Consider the following 20593-nt stretch of genomic DNA (forward strand, 5'->3'; position numbering starts at 1 on the left):
CAGCAAATGGGACAGTAAAACAGACACCTGGCAGGCTATCCTGTCCTGAGGACTGAGGGAGATGGGGTGTGTGAACGGCCCAGAAGTGGGCGTGGCCCCCAGGGGGCCCCGCCCGTGCTCCATACACCTCCCACGTGTCCCCAGGGAGTCCCAAGGCCCCAGGGCCCAGCTGGAGCCGCTCGTCTTCGGCACCTGTCACCTCCCAGACTCTGTGCTTCCCACATCCCTGGGCCGGGCCTGGGCCCACCACTTCTACCAGAGTCAAATACCCAGAACTCACTGGGCCTGGTTTCTACGAATTAGCCTCTCTGGCCGGCCGGCCTGCTCCCCTCCCCTCTTCCTGTTTTGAAGCGGCTCACAACTACCCCAGGCAGGGATGCTGGGTAATGCGGTCAGGTGGCTTTCATGTGACCCCCCCCCCTTCTTCCTCCACCACCCCTCTAGACCACAGCCACCTTGTTTGTGCAGAAAACATCCCCCCTCCCCCCAGAAGCCCCCTACCTTCATCCGCTCATCCGCATTCACTTTGCTACCCTGGATCAGCTCCACGCAGAAAGGCTGCTCCAGGGACCACAGGGACAAGGAAGAAGGCTGGGGCGGGGTGGAGGGTGGGGGGGGGGAGAAGCAGGGCTGTCAAAGCAGAGGAATCCAGGGGAGGCTCTGGTGGCTAGCGCCCCTGGCCCCTGGCAAGGCCCGTGGCCACTCGGAGGTGGGCTGAGAGTGTCGCCGGTTTGCGGCAAGGCTCAAGCACCCACTTGCCTTTACCAGAACACCTGCCGTGCAGGTGCGCCGGGACCCCCGAACCCTGCCCCAGGAAAGCTCGGGCGGCCCCCCACCCCCACCCAGCACACTGGCGTGGTTTTGGCCGGCCAAGCTCAAGGCCCAGCTGTCGCCACCGACCAACCGAGGAGCCTGAGAGGAGGCGTCCTGGGCCGGCCGCCAGCCCGCGGGGTGGCCGCGAGGCTCCGGGGTGGGACAACAGGTGGGAGGAAGGGATGGGGGGGAGGGGAAGCGGAAGGCACCGGCTCACCTTCTTCATGGGAATGGGGGGCGGTTTGGTGCGTGGTTTCTGGACTTGGGGGGGCAGGGTCGCTCTGCTCGTCCCGCATGGCGAGGATGGCAGAAGAGTGCACCATGGTCAGGTGGGGGGTCAGCCCGCTGTGCAAGCAGCTGCAGATGTACTGAGACAGGGGCACAGAGTGAGCGGCCGACGGGGCAGCCCCAAGCATTCCCCGACCCGGGGGGCTCCCCGATGCTGACCACCGCCTACCCCAGGCCTTCCAGGCCCCTCCTGAGGACTCTCCTGCCCCCACCCGCTTCCTGAAGACAGAGCCCTCCTTGTGCTCATGAGGCGGGCAAGCCCAGCGAGGGGACGCTCTCGCCAGGACCCCCAGAGGCCCGGCTCCTCGTGTTCAAGGGGGGCCCAGGGCCCTTCCCAGCCATCGCCCTCACCTGGAACTGGCAGAGGGGGTAGCTGCCGTACAGGTACTCGTGCTTCCCGTTCACCTGCAGGGTGTAGTCCTCAGGCCGCTCCAGCAGCGGCTGCCGGAACACCGTGGCCTTCTTCCGGAGGGCACAGGCCATCAGTGCCAGGGGCACATCCTTGCTGGACACCTGGAAGGTGAAGCTCTCCTGGGGGGGGGGGGGGGGGGGGGGGGGGGGGGCCCCCCCCCCTCGGGGGGGGGGGGGGGGGGGGGGGGGGGGGCCCGCCGGCCACCCTTGGGGGGGGCGGGGGGGGGTTGGCGCATGGACTCTGGGACACAGAGGGTGGGGTTGCCTATTTGTAATAGGTGCCCCCTCCCCCCAGCGCCAGCTCCACGAGGGCAGAGTCTGATGCAGGCACGTGGCCGACACCCAAGAAATATTTATTGAACGAATGAGTGGGCCAGTGACCAAGGCCATTTGGTCATTCTGCCTCTCATCCGACTTGCCGGGTGGGACATTTGGCCGAGATCCTCGCATGCATGGATGCCCACAAGTACCACCGGGCGCCACTGGGAGGAGAGTGGATTTGGGGCGGTGGGCGGAGGACTGGGAAGTGTCACGGGGCAGCACCCCCCCCTTGGACACAGCAGCCTGGACGCAGCCAGCGGGCCCCGGCGTCCCCGGCAGGAACCGCGGGCTCACCTCGCTGCCCTCAAACTTGACGTTGACGAGGAGGGCCCGGTTGGGGACCCGCAGGGGGCCGGCCCCCCAGCTCCGGGCCGAGGGCTCCAGCTGCAGGGGGAAGCTGTACTGCAGCCAGGCCTCCCAGCCCAGCTGCTGCCGGCGGGCGGCCGCCTCCTCGCAGAACTGGCGCATCTTGGTGCGAAAGTCATTCACCTCGGGGTCCCGCAAGGAGTCGAACTCGTGGAGGCCTGAGAGGTGGGGAGGCTGGGTCAGCCAGGGGACGGGGAGGGGCGGGGCCAAGAGGGCCCACCGCACACGGAGGCGGGGCGGGAAGGGCCCACCACTCACGGGGGCAGGGCAGGGACAGGGCCGGGAGAGCCCGTCGCACACGGGGTGGCGCGGGGCGGGGCAGGGGCGGGGCCAGGAGGGCCCGTCGCACGCGGCGGGGCGGGGCAGGGCGGGAAGGGTGCAGTGCACGAGGGGGGCGGGAGGGGAGGCGGGGCAGGGACACGGTGGGGCGGGCCCGTCGCACACGGGGGGCGGGGCCAGGAGGATCCATCGCACACGGGGGCGGGGCAGGGGCGGGGCCAGGAGGGCCCAACGCACACGGGGGCGGGGCGGGGCCGGGCAGGGGGCGGGGCGGGGCCGGGCAGGGGGCGGGGCGGGGCCGGGCAGGGAGCGGAGGGCCCACCCGCATGCGGTGCACCTTTGCCGATGAGGAGGCTGATCTGTGAGTTGACAAGCTTCTTCACCCTGTCACCCTCTCGGGCCACCAGGCGCAGCACCGGCAGGAAGGGCTGGATGTCACACAGTCGCCGCTGCTCGTCCTCCAGCTCCTGCTGCTCCGCGGTCTGGTTGACGCAGGTGAACACGTAGGCCTCAGGGTCGCTGAGCATGTGGAAGAGTGGCTCATACTGGGCGCGGTGCCACAACACCTGAGGGGACAGTGGCCGGTCAGCCCCTCCGACCAAAGTGAGCGGGGCCACGGGGAGCGGGGAGGTGGCTGGAGGCTGACCTCAGTCTGGGTGTCCCTCCCCTGCACGACCCTGCCCTCCCCAGACCCCTAGAGCACCGCATGGGTCACCATCACTGCCCTTCTGTGGAAGGTGCCTGGTATTCGCTAAAGTCCTGTCCAGAGTCCCCCCTGTATGTTACCCTTGAGAGACAGCCAGCCAGACATGACCTCCAGCTAACAGTCCTGGGGTTCATCACCCTGATTTCTATATGTTGGCAACTAATTCAGAAAAGGCAAACAACTGAGAGAGCCATAAAACCCTCCATGGGCTGTGTTCAGCTAAGGCGGTCAGTGTGTGGCCTCAGGGCAAGGTGTCCCCAGGGTCCCCTGAGAGAGCCATCTAATAGTCAAGCTTTACTGCAAAACTGTTCACCACTGAGTCACAGAGAAGACGGGAAAGGAGCCCTATTTTTCTTCCACGGGGGACGGATAATTATGGTCCATCAACACAAAGGGATTGGTACAGGGACATGACCCAGAATCTAGGGACACAAGACACACGGTGAGTGGGAAAAACAAAAAACAAAAAACAAAAAACCCCAACGTATAGAGCAGCAGATCTAATTCAAGCCCATGTCCATAAAAACAACTCTAATAGGGGCACCTGGGTGGCTCAGTCAGTTAAGCGTCGGCTCCAGATTTCCGCTCAGGTCTTGATCTCACGGTAGTAATTTCGAGTCCCAAATTGGGCTCTGTGCTGGGTATGGAGCCTACTTAAGATTCTCTCTCTCTCCCTCTGCCCCTCTCCTGAGCTTGTGCTCTCTCTCTCTCTCTCTCTCTCTCTCTCTCCCTCTCCCTCTTAAAAAAAACAAAAACCACAACTCTAATAAACAGTAATTAGTACAGACCAGGATTCGACAAAAGTGGTTTGCAGACAAAACCTGGTCTGCTCCCAAGGTATTAGAAGGCAGCCACGCCCACTCATTTACATATTGCCTGGGGCTGCTCTGGGCCTCCGTGGGCAGAGTTGAGTGCTTGCGACAAATATCCGATGGCCAGCAAAGCCGAGAATATTTACTCTCTGGCGTCTGGTATAAATAAAAGTATGAAGGAACTGAAGTCAAATCGGGGTGTGTGCAGCGCCCCACGTGTTTTGTATTTCTGCAGTGTGGGAATTGTAGTAGCTGGCATGCCTGGTTCAGAAAGAGAAGATTACCCTTCAAGTGAAATTTACATAAAGTTAACTCACATGAAAAAGATGTTATAATGTTAACTCAGAAAAAAAAAAAAGAGATCTCAAAGTCCGTGATCAGAATTATCACAAAGAGCAACACTCCACAGAAAAGAAAACAGGAAGCAGCCAAACTGTTAACTGTGGTAGTCTCACAAGGGCTGGATCACAGGTGACTTTTTTCCTTTTTCTGTTTTTTTCCCATTTTCCTAAATCAATGTGTCCATATTACTTTTGAAATGGAAAAAAAAAAAAATTTTTTTTTTTAAATTTTTAAAGGAACCTCCCAGGAAGGGGAGATTGAGAAACAAAAACCAAACAAAAATTCCAAGATGGTCCCTTGCTTCTTTCCCTTTTTTGAGTGTGTTCAACTCCCAAGTATAGCTTTTAAAATTCTGAGCTGAGGTCTTGCTCTCTGGCGTGACCCATTAAATCCCACACTTGGGAAGTGGGATAAGCCCTTTGAAAGATCACAAGACAACATCTACCAAATACTTTCCAGATGTCTAACCCTTTGACTCAGTAATCCACCCGGACAATTATTCAACAAAAACTAAAAACTATTTCCAAAGATGATGTTTGCTGAGATGACAGCTCTAAAGAGAGAAGACAGATAAGACTCTTTTAAGTGGCCTTGGATGGGGTGTGGTTCCGAAAAATGATGGCACAGTCATGGACAGAAGGAAAGGCCACCATGGGAACCACACCCTGAAGCTCTCACTGGAATCTGGTGAGTGTAATCGTGCACTGATAAAGGGGGAAGCTGAACTCAAAATGCTAGCTGGGCACTAACTGTAAGCGTTTATTATTATTTTTTAATGTTTATTCATTTTATGAGAGAGACAGACAGAGTGGGAGCGGGGGAGTGGGAGCAGAGAGAGAGGGAGACACAGAATCTGAGGCAGGCTCCAGTCTCCGAGCTGTCAGCACAGAGCCTGATGCGGGGCTCGAACTCACAAACCATGAGATCATGACCTGAGCCGAAGTCAGATGCTCAACCAACCGAGCCACCCAAGGCGCCCAGGATCGTACCTTCTTGATGGTGCTGAGGTTGGCATTCCGGGACACAGGGAAGTTCAGATAGACTCCCGTGGGCAGCAGGAAGTCAACTGCCACACTCTGATTCTCCTCCTTGGTCCAGAATTCCATGGGGCAGTCAACCCCAGGGGGCATCCTGTTTTTTCACTCCAAAGACACCGACTGTCCTGAAAAGGAAGAGAAGGCAAAATGAGGCACCCTAAGGGTGCTGGATGAATCCTTTGAAGGGATCCTTTGGAAAACAGATTGTCAGGACCTTTGGCAGTGGGATGTTCAGGAAGGAGTCCCTCCCGTGGGCGCCCAAAGCTCGCCTCCCTCTGGACTTCGTCCTGCCTGGGGTGGCTTGTGGCTCCTACTGTCCCCAGACCCCATCTCATCCGTCATCACAGGTGGGCACTCACTCTGTCTGCATCCCTCACCGCAGTGGCCCAAACTCAAGACACCAACAGACCCGTTCCAAATCATTTTTTCTCAGGAACACACGCACAAGTGGGAGACCCGGCCACAGCCACCAGCTGGCAGAAACGGGGGATGGCAGGGTCCCTGGTCAGACAACCCAGGACTCAAGAAGGACCAGGGGCTGCAGTTCTTTGAAACTTTCTAACCAGAAACCAAGTGGTTTAAAAATGGCTTTGGCCATCAAACAATTTGTTGAAATATCTCAGTCATACCAAACGCCCCCAGTCATACCCACTCTTCAGTAACAAAATGCTGTAGGCACAGTTAAAGATCTTGTGAGTATCTCCCCTGCTCCAGGTTATCACTACCTGCATTCTGGTTGGTTATAATTTCCGTGCATGTTTTTATACTCTTAATACATTAATATGTATCCATGAAAAATTGCTAATATCTGTGCATGCTTTCGAACTTTCTATGAATGGCGGGTCTTCTGCAATCTCTCTGCCAGTCAACATTCTGTTAGGTTTATCCACACTGATACATGTAGCTCAAGTTCATTCACTGGAACCCCTGTCGTATTCACTGTGTATATAAACCACAATTTATTTACCCCTTCTCCTGTTGATGAACCTCAGGGTTTGTTTCTACTCTTTTTGGTTATTACAAACAATGCTACAATGCATATCGTTATACACCTCACTTTGTGTATAGGTAGAGTCTGGGTGAGCGCTGTCCAAGAGAAATACAATGGGAACCACACGGGTAATGTCAACGCTGCCAGCAGCCACGTTAAAAAAAAAGTAAAAAGAGGGGCGCCTGGGTGGCTCAGTCGGTGAAGCGTCCGACTTCAGCTTGGGTCATGATCTCGCGATTCGTGGGTTCGAGCCCCGCGTCGGGCTCTGTGCAGACAGCTCAGGGCCTGGAGCCTGCTTCCAGATTCTGTGTCTCCCTCTCAATCTCTCTCTGCCCCTCCCCTGCTCATGCTCTGTCTCTCTGTGTCAAAAATAAATACATATTTAAAAAATTAAAGGGGTGCTTGGGTGGCTCAGTTGGTTAAGCGTCCGACTTCAGCTCAGGTCATGATCTTGCAGTTTGTGAGTTCAAGCCCCGTGTCAGGCTCTGTGCTGATGGCTCAGAGCCTGGAGCCTGCTTTAGATTCCGTGTCTCTCTCTGCCTGTCTCCTGCTTGCTCACTCACTCTCTCTCTCTCTCTCAAAAATAAATAAATATTTTTTTAAATTAAAAAAAATTTTTTAAGTAAAAAGATAAAGTTAAGTTTAGTGATATATTTTATGTAACCCAATATATCCAAACTATAGTCACTTCAAAACGTCATCACAAAAAAAAAGAATTACTAATGAGATATTTTACACTTTTTTTTTTTTTTTTGGTATTAAGTCTTTGAAATCTGGTGTATATTTTACACTTACAGCACATTGCAATTTGGGCACTAGATTTCCATCAGAAATACCTCATCTATATGTAGATTTCATGCCATTTACAGATAAAAAAGTAGGTTCAGAGACTCAAGTTGTTGCAGATATACTTAAAAGGTTTCCAAGAAATGAGTGGAGTATCCATTTCTTAGATCTGAATGAATTAAAATTAAACGAATTGTTTAGAAATTCCGTTCCTCCATCACCCTTCACATTTTTTAAATGTTTATTTATTTTTGAGAGAGAGAGAGAGACAGAGAGAGAGAGAGAGAGAGAGAGAGAGAGAGAGAGAAAGCACAAGCGGGAAAGGGGCAGGCAGAGAGGGAGACACAGAGTCCGAAGCAGGCTCCAGGCTCCGAGCTGTCGGTGCAGAGCCCGACGCGGGGCTCGAACTCACAAACTGCGAGATCATGACCTGAGCCGAAGTCGGATGCTTAATGGAGTGAGCCACCCAGGTGCCCCATCACTCTTCACATTTCAAGTGCTCCAGGGCTACGTGCAGCTGGGGACTGCCTCGCTGGACAGCACAGGTCCAGGGTATGTGTGTGTGTGTGTGTGTGTGTATATATATATATATATATATATATATATACCTCAGAGTGGAACTGTCACATCATGACAATAACCTAGAGAGACAAACACCTTGAACTTGACTAACGTAGGGGCCCGTTGGCAATGGCACCACCACCAGGGTCTGCTGCTTACTTCCATTCCTTCATCAGCCCTTGGGGTCATCACATTTACTCATTTCCGCCAACCTGATGGTCACAGAATGCTCTATGGTTGTTTTAATTTGCATTTCCCTGTATCCTCTGCAAATAGCCTGCTTTTAACTTTTGCCCGTTTTTTTCTGTGGGGTTGTCTTTTTCTTATTGGTTGACAGGGTTTCTTTCATATACTCTGGATTCAGTTCCTTTGTTGATTAAAGGAGTTGGAAATGTCTTCTTTTGGTCCAGGTCATCTTTTCACTCCGTTTTTAGTGTCTTTTTGGTGAGCAAAAGTTTGCAGTGTTGACGTGGTCAAATATTTTCCTTTGTGTTTTATGATTTTTATTCTTTAGAAAAATATTTCCCTACCCTAAGGTCACATCCTCCTAGATATCGATGACTTTTAAAAATAATTGAAAAGTGGGGTTTCTGGGTGGCCCAGTCAGTTAAGCGTCCGACTTCGGCTCGGGTCATGATCTCGCGGTTTGTGGGTTCGAGCCCCGCGTCAGGCTCCGTGCAGACAGCTCGGAGCCTGGAGCCTGCTTCGGATTCTGTGTCTCCCTCTCTCTCTCTGCCCCTCCCCTGTTCGTGCTCTGTCGCTCTCGCTCAAAAATAAATAAACATTCAAAAAAAATAATTGAAAGCAATTTAGTTTAAGAGAGAGATTCTTTTGGGCTCTGCCATTTGGGCCCAGGACCCCCCCCCTCCCAGAACGGCTAGTGCTGAATCTGCTCGGAGCTGCAGCACGTGGGCACATCACCCTGTAACCACTGCTGGGATCCACTTCCTCTGATTGTAAAACCACATCCTACTTGGGTTCCTCTTTCTGAGAATGACCAGGCCAAAGGCTTTCTTTTTGATTCAAAACGTGGGGGACAGTCAAAAATCCTGGAGAATCCACTTAACAATGCTAAATGTCCTGTGGCCACACTCAGGAAGCCAGGGGAACCCGTGGCCACTCGATCCTGAGGTCAAGATGAGCACATGTGGCCTGAGCTCCTCGGGACTCCAGCCAAAGGGAGGGTGCTCGGAGACCAAGGCGCCCCTGCTCCTCTGCCCCTTAGCGCTACGGGAATGAAGGCTTCAACTACACTCACCCGTGCGGGATGCAAGGGAAAACTCGCCCTTAAAAAGCTCATCCCTAAGAAAGGAAGAACAGGAGGGTGCGGGCGGGGCATAATCAAATGCCAGAGGCGGGACAGGAGGCAGCAGGAATCCTCCCTCTCTTTGTGGGCCCAGGACCCAGATGCAGCTGCTAACAAGCCCGAACTGTCTATGAAGCTGACTCCTCTCTCTGCAAACGTAACACGACAAAGATACTGACTAATCCAGGGGCTTTCGCGCTGCTCCAAGAACGCAAGTTGGTACAACCACTTTGGCGAAGTCTCTACTCTTGGCAGTGTCTACTAAGGCTGAGCACCCGTGTGCCTTGTGAGCCAGCAATTAATTGCACCGTAGGTGTTTGCTCGCCAGAAACACGAGTACACGCGCACCAAGAGACACGAACAAGAAGCGTCTACAGCATTGCTCTTTGTAATGGCCCCAAACTGGAACGTTCCCAAGTGCGTATCAGCAGCATAATGGAAAAATAAATTACGGTATCTTCTCCCAACGGCATGTTCCAGAGCAATGAGAATGCACGGTCTACAAATACACACAACAGTATAAGTGAATCTCATAAACATAAAGCTGAACAAAAGAAGTCAGGCACGAAAGAATATGTGCTCATGGTTCCAACTCCACGGAGAACAAACACAGGCAGAACTAATCTACGTTGGCAGAAGAAGAGACAGGGGTTACCCCCAGAAGGAGGGCAGGTGCCCCAGGAGAAAGGGGTACGAGGGGCTTCTGGGTACTGGCAGTTTTCAGTTTCTTCACCTGGGAGCTGGGGACTTTCACAAACCCCACACACCCCCAGTCCCAGTGGTTCAGATGGCCTGACTTCATTCCTGGCCGCTCCCGTGGCCTGAGACCCACCTGGCCACAGGGGTTGGACTGGAACCAGGAAGGGGGCTCAGGCCCAGCCAATCACTGTCTACAGTAATTCCAGGATGAGCATGTGAATGTCAAGTCAGCCCAGTGGGTTTTGACTTTGGACTTCTTTGGGTATTTCCACCTGGGGTAGCAGGAAAGAATATCCATCCAGGGCTGCTGGTGACCACCTCTCGCTGCCCTTGGTGGGGGCGGTCTGAGAAAAGACGACCGTGGAGGAGAGCAGAGCTCGGCGTGAAGAGAGAGTACAAGTAGGTCCTGAAGGCGTCCTTGGGTTCCTGGATGGAGACATGCCTGAAGCCAGACTCCATCCCTGGACTTTTCAGTTCTCTCAGCCAAAAACTCCCCCTGCCCCCTACCTGCTTTTTTTGTTTTTGTTTTTGTTTTTAACTTAGAGCAGCTTGAGTTTTTTGTTTTTGTGTTTCTTTCTCTTTTTTTTTTGTCACTTGCAGCTGCGTGTTCCATTTTAGGAAGTGTCTGGTGTTTAGCAAGTTCTTTCCTTGGAAACTGGCCTGCCTCTAAGAGCCAACCCTGATCTTTGTAGTGCCATCTAGGGGCACACAGGGTTGTCATCTGATGGCTATTGCTGCTGGATGGTGGCCTCAGGACCTCTGACTGTTCTCCCTATGACACAGTTTTTAGACTCTTGCCAAACTTTGGTACTCTGAGAAAACAAGATGCTGCGGGTGGGGCCTGACGGGCCAACTGCCGAGGAATTTTCTGGGTACCAGACTCCCATTGTTTAGTCTAAGAGCCTCTCAGCCCTTCCCCCCAAGGAAGTCCTTCGGCGGTCATATCACTGAGCTCATTGGCTGCCAATGATACTTCCCACAGTAAGTTCTAGATACTTCCCACAGTAAGCCGGGTTCTCCCGGCTAATTTCCTGGATCTGAATGCAGGAGTTCTCAGTTACCGTTGGTCACTTCATCTCATGGAAATAATTGGCACACGTGGATTACTGGATTTGCTATTTTGTACATATGGCTCAGTCTGAGATGTTATGAGTCTCAAGGAGTATTTATTAAGTTCCAGGAGTCGTGCGAGGTGCTGGAAGATGGTGGTGGAGAAGCTTACACTCCAGCTGGGGAGACATTAATACCCAAGCACATCGTAGGTAGGAAGAATGACCACACGCTATACCAACACAGTGAAGGCAGTGCTCCAAACGGCGATGTGACGGAGAACTCTGTAGGGAGGCCAGGAAAAGCCCCTCCGAGGAGAGGACCCCAGAGCAGAGAACCAGACTGCGTCCAGGGAGGATGGGAGGCAGGCCACTGCCGCTGGAGCACATGAGTGGGGCAGGGAGGGGAGGCCATGGGATAAGACAGGTTGAAGAGGTCAGGAGGGACCAAGTCCTGTGGAGCCTTTACAGGGGAGATGCCTGGGTGTCACGCAAAGAGTGATGGGCGGTCTTAGCAAAGGAGCCAGGGGATCCAATTCGCATCCAAAATGATGCCTCAGCCCCAGGGTGAAAGAACTGGAAAGAAGCAAGTGTGCGCATGGGGAGGTAGGGAGGTTCGTGCCCCCGGTGATGAGAAAGGCAGGGCATCAAGATCTATTTTTTCAACTATTGTTGAAAGTTAATTTATTTGGAGAGAGAGAGAGAGAGAGAGAAAATGAGCAGGGGAGGGGCAGAGAGAGAAGGAGAGAGAGAATCCCAAGCAGGCTCCACACTATCGGCACAGACCCCAGTGTGGGGCTCGAACCCACGAACCATGAGATCATGACCCGAGCTGAAATCAAGAGGCAGACGCTCAACTGACTGAGCCCCCCGGGTGCCCCTCAAGATCTATGTAGGAGCTCGGGCCGATGAGATGGGGTCGCGGGGGAAGGAGCAAGGATGACAGCCAGGTGCGGGCTTGGGACACTGGAGGGGTGGTGGAAATACACTGGACGGGCAAGCGTGGGGGAGAAACAGATTTGGGGGCAATGAAACGGCGAGATGTCCATTTCAGACATATGGACTCTTGGCGGTGAAAACCCCAAGGAGACAGCCAAGGAGCACTCCCCGGTGTGGAGCTTAGGGGAGAGGTCTTTGGGGCTCTCAAGGCATAATTTGGGGTCAGCGGGCTACACCCCGAGGCGTATGAGACGGCCGGGAGACAGGGGGTAGGAGAGGGCCGAGCCCGCCTTCAAGGCACTGGAGTGGCTTCCACCAAAGATGAGCCGTGAGTAATCAGTCGGCCAGACTCTTGTGGCCGACTTCTCGGTGCACATCTGACTCGTTAATAAAAGATCAAAGAAAAACGTCCAACAGGTCGCTCAGTCCCTTTCACCTTCCCGCTTCCGGCCAGCGCAGTGCCCAGAACGGCTGTGGAAGGCGGAGGGTCTCAGCCACGGCAGCGCACCATCCCCCCCACCGGCGGTTCTGAGACGTGCCCAGCTAGACGCACCCTCCGCGGCCCAAGGTTGAAGCCGTCTCTCCCGCTGCGAAGGTCTGAGGGGTCTGACCTTCTGCGTCCTGAGCGGACACCAAGGGAGTTTCCCCCAAGATTGCATAAAAGCGCCACCGTCCTTCCCAGCCCGCAGCAGGGCGTGCTACGAGGGCCCCCACTTATTTCTAAGAGAGGAGGGCGAGCGGGGGAGGCAGTACGCCAGGGTCATGGTGCTTCCTCCAGACTGGGAACGGGGTGGCGGCCCACCTCCTAGCACCACCCCCCCCCCCCGGGCCAGCAGACCTGCTGGCCAGTGGCTCGTGCCGAGCCCTGGACTCCCGCTCCTTTCCTTTGGAGTGGCACGTTTGAAATTGCATGTTAGTTACGGCTGTGAGCTGCCCTGTGCATCCCGGGTGTGGCAGGGCTCCGCGTCTTTCCGGCAGTCGTGGCAAACGTGCCTGCCGCTCAGAACAGGTGGCGCTGCCCAGCCCTGGTCAACGTAAAGCCAGGCTTTTTGGTGCCCGTGTCACATGCCCCCCGGGAGCTGCTTCCCCAGGGAACACATGAGTCACTCTCAGCAGGCTCTGGGCCGGGGACCAGCCGCAGGGAGAAGGGAAGTTGTATCCTGCTTTATCCGAGAAATAAACGCCCTCCTCCCTGAGGCCGCCTGGGCCAAGACCCGCCGCGTACCTTCCTTCGCATGCTACGCTAGAGTGAGTGTCTAAGGGTCCCCCGGGGTCATTGCTAGGATTCTGTCCGGAGAGAGAGGAGCTCCTTTCTTTTAACTCTGGGACAAAACATTTAACTCTAGGAAGGTTACAAGCCAAAGAGCTCAAGAGGCATCTCAGAAACGTCTAGAAGGTGGTTACACACATTGTCTGATGTCTACCATCAACCCCGGCTGGGAGGTAAGGAGACCAGCTGTCACCCTGACAAGGGACAGGGAGCCACAGGGGCCGGCCTTCTGCATCAAGCTGAACAGAGCAGAGTCTGGTTGTGCCTCCTGACCCGGGCTTATTTTCAGGTACTTTTCAGCCTCTAAATAGTCCTTCTAATAAGTGTTCTGGTTCCCAGACTCTCTGCTGTGGAGAATGAAATGGCTGTTTCTCCTGCTGCCTAACTTATGTGGAGAGAGGACACTTCAGAGGCAAACTCCAAAGGGGCTTTACCCAGAGGCCCCGCTTCCCAGTGGAACTCCTGGGTGTTTGTCTTAAAAGAGCTTTCTAGAATCCACCTGCTGCACTGGCAGCCAGGGAAAGCCCAGAGATGATTCAATAACCACATCTTCCTGGGGACCCTCGGGAAGAAGAACGCGGGGGGACCTTTTCAGCCCAGGGGCGTGCAGGCTGCGGGTCCTGGTTATTCATTCATTCAGCAAATATGTCTTTGAGCATCAGGGACTGTGCCCATCAGGGAATAAACGGGACAGGCACCGTCCCTGATCTTACAGAGTTTTTAGTTTAACAGGAGAAAACAAAAATGAATGAGGAAATAAAAAGAAAAATGAATAACAAGATGATTTCAGAGAAGAGGTGGAAGGTAATAAAAGGGGCTTGTGGGGGGGGGGGGTCTCTTCTGGGTGGCGGGTCAGGGAAGGGTGCTCGAATGAGATCATGTCAGAATTGAGGCCCACATGATGAGAAAGATCAGGCAGAGATCCAGGACGTAGGGTTGAGGCAGCTGGAACAGGAAGTGCAAAGGCCCTGAGGCAGGAGGCCAGGCAACTGGAGGCCAGGACCAGGAGGGGAGATGCCTGGAGAGGCAGGGAGGCCTGCAGCGCCTTGTGGCCAACGTGAGGAGCCAGGTTTTCTTATCACCGCAGTGGGAAGCCACCAGCGGGTTTCAGGCAGGAGATTGATATGGCCTGATGTTATGCTTTACAAAAATTGCTTTGGCTGCCGTGAGGAAAATGGAAGGGAGGGAGCCAAGAATGGAGGTGGGAAAGCAATTAGGCCAGGGCCCCAGGCAAGAGCTGGCGGGGCTAGACTCGCGAGGGAAAGCCTGGGCCCTACCTGCCACAAAACACCGCGAGCCTCTGCCCTTAACAACCGAGGAACAGGCATCCCAGAAACCCAGCCTTGAAATTTCCTGTCCTTAAGAATCTTCTTGAGAAATAACGGAAGCTATAGACCAGAAGGAAAGCTGAGTGGCCCAGCGTCCCCCAACAGGTGCAGTTTTAGGACAGATGTGCAGATCTCCCAAAATACAGAATCTTTTGGGAAAACCACTTCAATGTGTCTCCCTGGGAGGCCCCACACCAGCAGGCATCCTCCACCCCCAGAGGCCACCACAGTCTTGAGGGCAGAAAGGGTCTCCGCACCCCAGGAAAGGGACGTCAGCCACAGCAAACGGGAGGCCTTTGCCACGCGGGTGGTGCCTCTGCTGTCCTCTGCCCTCTATTGTGAAGCCACTGTCCAGTGGTGGTCAGTTGGAGGAGGAACATGTATCCAAAGAAGGGATGGGAGGGAAGTCTCCAGAAGCCGGAGGCCAGCCAAGTCAGACATCCCCAGAACCATGCCCAAGACTAGGAAGGAAGGGCTTGTCTGGAGGGTTGTCTGATACCGTGAGCCCCTGTCACAGGAGAAAACGGGATGGGAGGGGTGAAGGCCGAGATGGATGTGATAAGTTACGTGAAATCGTGCAAAAGGCTTCCCCACGTCTGCTTGGCAGATAAGCCGAGGACAGGAACTTGCCTCCTTGTCTATTCGCTTCTGCCTCCCTCAGTTCCTTCTTTGTTTTCTTCTTCTTTTTACTCTCTCCCATTTTAAATGTGTCTCCCTTGAAGCCATATGATTTAATAGAACAGTAACTTTTGGGGCACCTGAGTGGCTGAGTTGGTTGAGCATCCGACCCTTGACTTCGGCTCATGATCTCGCAGTTTGTGAGTTCAAGCCCCACGCTGGGCTGTGTGCTGACAGTGCGGAGCCTGCTTGGCATCCTCTCTCTCTCTGCCCCTCCCGCATATGCTCTCTTTCTACCAAAATAAATAAACTTTAAAAAATTAGAACGGTTACTTTTAATTTGGATATTTAAAACTGAAAAAAAAAATCCCCAATGGAGGAAAACCAAACCGACATTGAAGAATGAGAAGCAAAGTCCTCTGGAAATTCTATTCTATTAAAAAAAGAGAGGGGTGATGGGAATGCAAGCTGGTGCAGCCACTCCGGAAAACAGTATGGAGGTTCCTCAAAAAACTAAAAATAGAACTACCCTATGACCCAGCAATTGCACTACGAGGCATTTATCCAAGGGATACAGGGGTGCTGTTTCGAAGGGACACATGCATGTTTATAGCAGCACTATCAACAATAGCCAAAGGATGGAAAGAGCCCAAATGTCCATCGATGGATGAATGGAGAAAGAAGACCTGGTATATTGGGGCGCCTGGGTGGCTCAGTCGGTTAAGCGGCCGACTTCGACTCAGGTCACGATCTCGCAGTCCGTGAGTTCGAGCCCTGCGTCGGGTTCTGGTCTGATGGCTCAGAGCCTGGAGCCTGCTTCAGATTCTGTGTCTCCCTCTCTCTCTGCCCCTCCCCCGTTCATGCTCTGTCTCTCTCAGTCTCAAAAATAAATAAATGTTAAAAAAATTAAAAAAAAATAGAGAGGGGTGCTTGGGTGGCTCAGTTGGTTAAGTGTCCGACTCTTGATTTCAGCTCAGGTCGTGATCTCATGGCTCGTGAGTTCGAGCTCTGTATAGGGCTCTGCACGGACAGCTCGGAGCCTGCTTGGGATTCTCTCTCTCCCTCTCTCTCTGTCCTTCCCCGGCTCTTGCTCTCTCTCGCACACAAAATAAATAAATTAACTTAAAAAATTTACAAACAAGCAACAGACAGACTCCTGACTTCTTCTGCTGTCATCAGGAAAATGAACCAACTATCCTACAAAAAAAATTCTATCCCAACCATCTCTTATCACGTTCAGCTCATGGCCCACCCATCAAGGCCACGGGCCTGCACCCAAGTGGAATCCCCTGCCACTATACGCCAAAATCAAATGAAAGATCCATGGTCTCAAATCTGGCAATTTGGGAAATTTGGGAACCGTCCTAAGGAAGTAAGTCAAAAGCCAAACAAGGTGATATATACAAAGACATTCATTTGTGGGACTGTTTGTGAAAGTGGAAAACCAAAACTAATAGGGAAACTATCATAATTAACTTAATCGGAGAAAATATAGTTGCTAAGATGACACCTGTGTATGCTACACAGCACTGCAAATATCCCCCACTCTCACTGAAACAAAAAATGCGCATCCATTTACCACGGCAACACCTATTTGTGGACAAAACATTTCAGAAAGCATGCCGAAAATGAAAACAGCTATAATATGAGTGGGTTTGAACATCATAATAATTATTCCAGAAGCTCGTTATCTATGAAAGTTATACAAGCATGATTTTAAAAATTAATTAAAACTAAAACGTTTGTGGGGCGCCTGGGTGGCTCGGTCGATTAAGCGTCTGACTTGGGCTCAGGTCATGATCTTGCGGTTTGTGGGTTCGAGCCCTGCTTCGCGCTCTGTGCTGACAGCTCAGAGCCTGGAGCCCGCTTCAGGTTCTGTTTCTCTCTCTCTCTCTCTCTCTCTCTGCCCTTCCCTCGCTCATGCTCTGTCTCTCTTTCTCTCTCAAAAATAAATAAACATTAAAAAAATAAAAAACCAAAACAAAAACTAAAATGTTTGCAGCAAAAAAGGAGTAGCCCCCAGCCCTGAGCATCCAAACCTATCACCCCTGATTGTGGTTGCTTCTTTGAGTATTTATCTCTGTGTTTCTGATTAATAGATTTATATGGGTTTTCAACTTTTACACTTGATCTTAGCCAAAAGGCCAAGAAGCGATGGGCTTTTCAACTTCTAACTTCTTCCTTAGAAGATGAGTTTGTGCTTTCCTGCACACACGCACGTGTCCTCTCCTCTATGTTCTGAACATAGCTGTGTGATAATTTTTTGTTAATCAACGTCAGTGCTTACATTATTATGACCACATAAACACTGTTCAAAACTAAACCACAGGGTAGCTCAGTCGGTTGAACGTCTGACTCCCGATTTTGGCTCTGGTCATGATCCCAGGATCATGGGATCCAGCCTCACGTCAGGCTCCACGCTGAGCTTGGAGCCTGCTTAGGATTCTCTCTCTTTCTCTGTCTCTCTCTCCACCCCCCTCTGCCTCACTCCCCAGGTCTCTCTCTCTCTCTCTCTCTCTCTTAAAACAAAACAAAACTAGGGGCGCCTGGGTGGCTCAGTCAGTTAAGTGTCCAACTCTTGGTTTGGGGTCAGGTCATGAACTTGTCATTCATGACATTGAGCCCTGAGTCAGGTTCTGTGCTGACAGTGCGCAGCCTGCTTGGGATTCTCTCTCTCTCTCTCTCTCTCTCTCTGCCCCTCCCCCAGTCACACACGCACACACTCTCTCTCAAAATAAATAAACATTATAAAAACCCAAATTCGTAATTCTTCCCTAAACTTTCCAACAGAACTATAAAACTCCATAATGTGGTAAATATGTCAGATAATCCATCATCTTCATTTTTTTTCTTCTTGGAGACAGTCCCCCTACAGTCCTCAGCCATCCTGCTCCAAACTGGCCTGCCTGCTCTCTAGATGAGCTGCACGGCGGTAGCATTGGAACTTTGCTTCACCATTATTAGGGAACTCTCTTCACCATTCTCTCCACCAGTCAAAGTTCTCGGTTGCAAGGAAAGAGGCTAACTCCCACTGATTAAGCAGGAAAGGAGCTGACAGATTACCTGACTTATTTGCTTCATTACGAGGAATTTTCATAGTTCTTTTGGAGAGTTTGAGGAACAACTGGTGACTAGTACATGGAAAACATAGTAAATAAAAACATGAGGTGCTTACCAACTCCAGGAAAAACAAAAGGTCGAGCAAAAAAAAGAAAGAAAACTTAGTACACTGGATTCCATGATGCATGTCTGATGGCAAAACTGCCTCTGTTGCCTATTTACCGAGTACCGAATGCCAGTTTGGACCTCTGCCACTTCTGTGCCAAGAATTTGACCTTGCAGCCCATCGTTGCTGCCACCAGCACAACCATGGATACAGCTCATGATTCATCCCTCTCCTCTCTCAAAATACCGCATAGGTGCAGGTTATCAGTGAAGTCTAGGTCGCAGGTGCTGGCTACAGGGAAAGCTTGGAAATGAGTCCTTTTCAGTTCCCATGGTGTGGTAGGTGTTAGGTATTTTTCTCTGTACTCACAAAACTCAAAGCTGAAACATAGAAAGCCATTTGGAAGCTGAGCCAAATGAGAACAAGAGATAATCACACATTGTATCACTTGTTCCTCTTTTTTAGTTTACTCTATTTTCGTAGAGCATAATCTCCAGCAGTCTCCTTGCATAGGGATACGAAAGTGCGTGTGCACGCAGAGAGCTTTTTTTTTTGGAAAATTCTCATCTTAAAAAATGCCCTTATCCCATTATTTTGCTTGAATGACAATTACATAATTCTTGCCAGGGAATTAACTTCCCTAGAAATGTGAAAGAGTTGCTCCATTGTCTTGTAGCTTCTGGTGTTGATTTTGCAAGGTCCAGTGTCATTCTGTTATCTGTGGCCTCTTTTTGTTAGCTTCTGGTAATTTCTATCTCTGGAGTTTTGAAAATTCATGATGATGCCCAGTAGTACATACTTTGCTTTTATTTGTATGTCGTTTATTATTCATTGTTGAGTACTACTCAGAGAGTCTTAATGTAGAAGCTCCTTCAGTTCTAGAATTTTTTCCTGTAGTTTGATAACTTCCTCTTCTTCATTTTTCTCCCTTCATTGTCTTGACGTCCTATGAGTTGGATATTGGGCATTCTGAATGGATTCTCCAGTTTTCTTTCATTTTCTTTCCTGTTTCCCCATCTCTCAAGTCTTTTTGTTCTACTTTCTAGAAATCTATCTTTCAATCTCCAGCTCTATTCTATTGAAAATTTTGCTTCTACTCTCATAGTTTTTTAACATTTTATTTGAATGTTTATTTATTTTTGAGAGAGAGAAACAGAGAGAGAGCAGAGAAGGGGCAGAGAGAGAGGGAGACACAGAATCTGCAGCAGGCTCCAGGCTCTGAGCTGTCAGCATAGAGCCTGATGATGGGGCTCAAACCCACGAACTGTGACATCATGACCTGAGCTGAAGTTGGACGCTTAACTGACTGAGCGACCCAGGTGCCCCTAAATATTTTATTTTTAAGTAATCTCTACACCCAGCGTGGGGCTTGAACTCACAACCCCAAGATCAAGAGCCACATGTTCTACCGACCAAGCCAGCCAGGTATGTCTACTATTATAGCTTTTATATCCAAGAGCTTATTGTTGTTTTAGGAGCCTTCCTATTTTTAAAAAAATTTTGTTTTAATTTTTTTAATTTATTTTTGAGACAGAGCACAAGTTGGGGAGGGTCAGAGAGAGGGAGACACAGAATCTGAAGCAGGCTCCAGGCTCCGAGCTGTCAGCACAGAGCCCGACGTGGGGCTCGAACTCACGGACTGTGAGATCATGACCCGAGCTGAAGTCAGATGCTCAACCGACTGAGCCACCCAGGCGCCCCGGAGCATTCCTATTTTTAAACAACCATGTTTAATGACTTCTGACTCCCTTTTTTCTGTTTGTTTCGGTCTCTGTCTTTCATGCTAGAGGATTTATTCTATGTGGGATAATCCAGAGCTGCCCATTCAAATTTAAGAGAGAGGCACCAAAAGCTATTTGTGCACGGGTAAGGCCAGTCGCTTGGCAGGCGTTGCTGTGAAATGACAAAATAGCAAGCTAGCTTTCCCACGGAGTCAGTATTTGAGGGTCCTTTTGTCTTGTGAGGTCAGTTTCTTCAGAGAGAAGTTCTTCAAGGCCCTGGCTGGAGAAGAGTAGAAACTAGGCTGCCATGTTCTGGGAGCTCGCCAGGAGAGGGTCTCACTGTTCAGTACACAGACTTTCACCGAATCTTCCTGTTCTCAGGACAGTGCTTCCTCCTGTCCCCCCATCCCCCGCCCCCAAATGCTCTCCACACAGCCTCCTTCCACCCCAGGCCAGGCCTGAGCTGCCCTAGTTCAGAAGACCTGGGGGAAAATGAGCGTCTCCTGCTGGGGCGGAGGAGGGAGCCACCTGGCCATGTGGGCTGAGGGAGGGGTCTGTTGCTGTGACACCTTCAGTCAATCTTCCTTCTTCCAGCCCACCCTGCACCCCGTCATCGGGAACACTGTAGCCCCACTCTTGGGCCTTTGGTGGGTCCTTGGACCCACGGGCCTTCTTCCCCCCACAGCCCAGGACATTCAACATTCCAAGCCTTCCATCTCTTTCACTGGCCTGCTTTCTGTCTCTGAAAGTGTTTACTCACATCCTCCTCCTCAATCCTATCTCC

At 51.7% G+C, this 20593-nt stretch overlaps 1 protein-coding gene across 1 annotated transcript in view; it reads right to left on the reverse strand.

Annotated features, from left to right (window-relative positions):
* Positions 1-20593, reverse strand: part of PIK3CD (phosphatidylinositol-4,5-bisphosphate 3-kinase catalytic subunit delta) — a 58474-nt gene that overhangs the window by 9617 nt on the left and 28264 nt on the right. The window contains 7 exon segments of the mRNA XM_049618163.1: positions 502-591; positions 1031-1081; positions 1083-1181; positions 1453-1632; positions 2128-2357; positions 2816-3044; positions 5328-5500. Of these exon segments, the coding sequence (XP_049474120.1) occupies positions 502-591; positions 1031-1081; positions 1083-1181; positions 1453-1632; positions 2128-2357; positions 2816-3044; positions 5328-5468 (1020 nt within the window). The 5' untranslated portion in view covers positions 5469-5500.

Source organism: Panthera uncia (assembly GCF_023721935.1).
Source record: "Panthera uncia isolate 11264 chromosome C1 unlocalized genomic scaffold, Puncia_PCG_1.0 HiC_scaffold_4, whole genome shotgun sequence".
NCBI lineage: Eukaryota > Metazoa > Chordata > Mammalia > Carnivora > Felidae > Panthera > Panthera uncia.